This window comes from Arachis duranensis, chromosome 1 (genome assembly GCF_000817695.3).
Source record: "Arachis duranensis cultivar V14167 chromosome 1, aradu.V14167.gnm2.J7QH, whole genome shotgun sequence".
In the NCBI taxonomy this organism is placed as follows: domain Eukaryota; kingdom Viridiplantae; phylum Streptophyta; class Magnoliopsida; order Fabales; family Fabaceae; genus Arachis; species Arachis duranensis.
Window position 1 is genome coordinate 103342014 of NC_029772.3, and position 4974 is coordinate 103346987.

At 36.7% G+C, this 4974-nt stretch overlaps 1 protein-coding gene across 2 annotated transcripts; it reads right to left on the reverse strand.

The window, feature by feature from the left end:
• Positions 1-474: 474 nt before the first annotated feature.
• On the reverse strand, positions 475-4665 carry LOC107468695 (uncharacterized). 2 transcript variants are annotated; one of them, XM_016088045.3, is made up of 2 exons: positions 4152-4665; positions 475-744 (listed from the first exon to the last, which is right to left on the reverse strand). In XM_016088045.3, exon 1 carries the CDS (start codon positions 4536-4538, stop codon positions 4152-4154), a length of 387 nt encoding a protein of 128 aa, XP_015943531.1. In that variant the 5' UTR covers positions 4539-4665; the 3' UTR covers positions 475-744. The 2 variants fall into 2 exon arrangements, with proteins under 2 accessions (XP_015943531.1, XP_015943522.1); XM_016088036.3 differs by having other exon boundaries at positions 4120-4664.
• Between the last annotated feature and the right edge of the window lie 309 nt (positions 4666-4974).

A 4974-nucleotide genomic window follows, 5' to 3' on the forward strand; every position in this document is an offset into this window, starting at 1 on the left:
AACTCCAATAATTGAAAGAAGTTAATTGGCATTATAAACATTTGCAGGCAGTGCTGAATTATGAACAATTGTGAACAATCAATTATGCGGCAGGTGACTAGGGTACCTCATCAAAATCATGAAACAAAGCCAGTAAGAATAATTTAAAAGAGTATGATTGTGTGTTCAACAATCATATTTATGGTAACAATGCCCTTATGGTAGTCATAAATCATAATGCTATTTATATTTAATATTTACTGTTATACGCTTCATTTTTAGCTGCATATTCTTTTTTCTTTATCTATGTGGGAGCACCTAATTAGATGTTAGTGTAAAAGTATCTTTTTAGGCTTAGCATAGCAATTAAACTCTAAATGTGTGTGTGCTTACGTGCATGCATAGATTGTAGAATATGAAGCCAAAAAATAATGGACTCCATTGCAAGATGTGAGTGCTGCATGCTCATCTAATTGCTTTGAAGACACTTCAAAATCAGAACAAAAAGCTTTTCATTAAAAGGTAAAATCAGGAGAGAATTACAAGGCATCATCAAGTCACAGATGTAATTTACGTTTTGATTCAAGGTTCAGAAATAAGTAAACAAATGTTCAAAGTTAACTGCAGCCAGCTACCCTTTATTGATATGAAAAGCTTACACGTTCTTTAATGGTAGAACATTATGCAAAGACTATTCTGATAATTTCCATTGACAGAAACAGAAAAGTTGACCGGATAATAATGTCATCTCATGGTAGCACCAACCTGGTCACATGCAAAGAAAAGTAATCAATGATAGTAACTTGAACCCAAACAAATGCATAAAATGTTGTACTAAACAATCCTGTGCACACTAAAAAGGGTAAAAACGGACATTATTGAGCATCTTCAAACAGTTAGAGTGAATGCAGAACGTTTAATATAAACACCAGAGCTATACAAGAAAAGGAAATATATAGTCCTAACAATAAAGAAATAAAAAATGTGGAACCCAGCATGAATTAATGGTTATAATGCAGTGTGAATGAAGAGTATTTTTCCTCGTCTTCAAGGAAGAATTCATCAAGGCTGTGTTTGGTAACTAAAATAGGACACAAATATAAAGATTGAGAGATAGAAAAAATGTGTTCCCTTCGTACTCAGTTTTTAGGACAGAAAATAAAGGAAGTTTGTGCACTACAGAATACTATTTTGTACATGTCTCTAGCATCAAACACATTTTTGTTTCTCTCTCCTGCTCTGTCTCAATACCAAACGCAGCCCAAGTGTGCAAATTGGTTGCATATATTGAAATTATATCCAAACTCAAGACATAAAAACTGCTGAAGAGTCAAGCCAAACACAACCTATATAAAAATTACTTCCAACACAGGTGGGACAACAGGTGTATCTTTAAAAAGTTATAACGATATGGAATATATTATGATATTTAAGATCTCAATTTTCTCCAAACAGTGTTTATTCTTTTGAACAGTTAATCCTGTGACAAAATCGGCCCCATAAACTGAAACTGTTCCTGCAAATGAACATACATGTGATGCTGGACCTGAATAGAAACATAGTTACATAACCTCACTAAGATATGACAATATTAATGCACTCAAGCTTTAAGATATGGCAGCAGAATTCAATTACTGCTGTATGTTTTTCTTGTTTTGGTCATGCTAAAAGAATATCATGCCATGACCCATGAGAATGATGTTACCCCCCTTACCCTATATCAGAAAGGCAACTGATACCCACTGCTTTCGTCTTCCATTGGAGTATAACCCCTTGTAGTCACAGACTTCCTCAGGTCTCTTCCAACATGGCCAGTCATATTTAACACCTAAAAATATTATTTTCTGATAGAATGTTGAAAGGAGTTTCTGAAATTACCCTTAGAAAACCTAAAGGTATCAATACTCTCTACTTATTTGTAGTTAAGAATTTGTCACATGTCCCACTATCTCAGAGTTATATTTTATTATTTACTTTTAGACCTATTAAACTTGTTATGAAATCACAACCATTAAATACAAATGGGATACAGCACCTTTACGAAGACATGGGTATCGAATAAAATATTTTCTCCAAAAAACTCGTCCGAATCTTCCCAAAATTGCAGTTTTGTTATTTCCCTGTTATAGTAACCTGGATTGCTTTGTCTAATTTCTCACTCCATCTTAACAATTCTTCCCATCATACAAATTCTGAAGTGTCTAAATTACATTCTCAACAACACACTTCCATTTGATTTCTTGAAGGCACATAGATCATTCATTCATTCATGGTGTCAAATGCAATATTTAAAAAAAAAAATGAATCCAATTCTTGCAGGTTGTAGCCCACCTTCTTTACCCACATTTGTCCAGGAAATGAGAATTCTTAATTATTTCTGTGCACAAAATTGGTTGCCTAACTTTGGCAGACCTCTAAGTAAACATGCCAAAATCCCAAGTCTATCACCCCAATGCCAGGCCACATAATGGTACTCTTGAGATCTTGCAGACCATAGCTCTTTGGTTTGATTACTAAGTAATGCAGCTATCCATGAAAGGGCACACCTACCATTATTCAAAATTCCCAAAGAAAGATACACATAAGGCACTAGCAGCACTCTAGAGCAATTTAAGAATAGACAAGGAATAGATTGGAACTTTTGGATATTATTCATTAACAGCTTCCAAGTCGATTTTCAACATACTAATCTTCAATCCGTACTTAAAAACCTACGAAAGAGTGGAAGATTTGAAAAATGGTCCTTGTTCTTTCCTAAAAATTAGTGTCATCAGCAGATAACAAATGAGAGCCTACAATTCATTCTAAGCCCAAGTTCACACCTTCGATAGTCTTATTCGCAACTGCTCTACAAAGTAAGTAACTAAGTCCAAAGAAGAGAATAAAAATGAGGATAAAGGATCTCCTTTGCCTAGCCCTCACACCCTTGACCACGAAACCGACATTTCACTCAACATAATAATGAAAAAGTCCTGGCTGAGAGAGGGTCTACAATCCAACTTCTCCTCCAAGAATCAACCACCTTTTTCATGTAAAACCTTGTTCAAGAAACCCCCAAGTAATCTGGTCATAAGTTTTATCAAAGTCCAATTTACATAATAGACTTTGTCTTTTCCTTTGCTTTAAGTCATGCACCTCTTTATTTGCTACCAAAATAGCATCCAGAATTTGTCTACCAAAGGCATTCTGATTTTGAGAAATAGTATCTCAGGACAACCCAATCAAACAGATAAATAAATATTTGCAATGATTTGATATACGAATCAGTGGCACAACTGATGGGCTTACAATCTATAATGCTAACAGATCAATCTTTGTAAGTCCTAGTAAACAATCAGAAAAAAGTAGAGCTAAACATTAACCACAATTTCCACAATTAAGGAATTCTGCGAACACCTTCAAAGGGTATACTGTTTTCCTCTTCTTGAAAAGTGTCTCTCTCTGAAAGAGAAACCTTCTCCTAATACAGCTTAAAGTTTAAACTGCTCACCATTTGCAGAACATCTAATACAGTATTGTGCTATAATAAAGTCATAAAGATTCATTAAATAATGAGCTCTCTTCCTAATATACACCACCTATCATATGAAACAGTCTTCATATATAACACCCAATGAACACTAAGATTCAATAACAAGGTAAATAAGCCATTTAAGAATATGATAAAAAAGGGACTACAACTTGCTTCCACAGAAGCATGACGGACTCAAAAGTTAAAAACTCCTACTGGAAGGAAGGTCCAAAGATGCATAATTTCTTCCCCATCCTACCACAGAAAGCTACAATATAATCAATCTCGTCTTGAAAAATGTAATTTCAACTAAAAACCTACACAAGCAACCATCCAAGCACTACAAAAAAGTAAACCTTCAATTCTGGTCATTAGCTCACGTGAGTTCACGCGAGATCAAACGCATTTATGCTACTCTTTCAATTCATTCAAGCTATGCATGCCCGAAAGCAATGAACAATGAAAAATGAACAACCAATTAATCATCATAAACACAAAATCAAGGTGTTTTTAAACACCCAATCCCCTAAGTTCCGGTGATCAGAGCAAGTAACAACAATCGAGAGATGCCAAAACACAATCGGGAAATTCCACCTTCCCATTATTCAAATCACACAGATTCCACATACCCAAATAAAAAAGGGGGCAACGGTAAGAACACCTATTTCTGATATCCACCGCCGATGGCATCCATGTCCTCCTCGATTGTGGTGTTAAGGTAAACCGGAGGGAAGTCAGACGGCGAGAAAATCTTCTCTTTCTTCATCTTCTCGAGTTCTGGCTTGCGGAGGACGGTGCGGCGGATAGGGGGACGGTTGCGGCGCTGGTCGCGGCTGTAGTACTTGATGTCGTACACTGTCTCCGGCAAGGAGGTTGGGACACAGGCCTTCTCCCTTGTGGTGGCGGGACAGAAGACACGGTACTCGAGGGCGCCGGGGAGCGCCGACTTGTACTCCGGGTCGGCGCAGGGACCCGTGATCTCCCATGGCTTCTTGATGTAGCGCTTTAGGGTTTGGAAGAGGGAGCTTGAGGATGCGGGTTTCGCCATTGGCTCTGGTGAAAAATGATCGATCGGAGTTGGTGGGGGTGGTCGGGGTGGCGATGCCGAATTTTATGTTGTTCTGATTTGGATACTGCGATTTGTGGTTTTTTCCGATTTGGTACCGGGTCCGAAATTGACCCAAACTGGTTTACGCTATCCGGAATATATTACAAGGGCCTTCTAATAAGGCCCATACTCAATGGCCCATATTTATCTGTAGACAATGAGTTTGTGCGTTTCTGTTTTTGGACATAATAACTTTTTCGTTGAAACACACTAGTTCAAACTTCAAAGTTAGGATTCTTGCGCGTCTAGAAACAAATAATTAGTTTTTTAGTTCGTTTAAATAAAGATCAAAAGTTTAAATTTTGTTTTGTATATACAAAATTTTATTGACTAATAGTAAATTCTTAAATAGAGTTTAATACTGCGGTAAATTAGT

Bases quoted from the DNA above. Each gene is read 5' to 3' on its own strand.
- LOC107468695 (XM_016088045.3), bottom strand. From the start codon at position 4,538: ATGGCGAAACCCGCATCCTCAAGCTCCCTCTTCCAAACCCTAAAGCGC.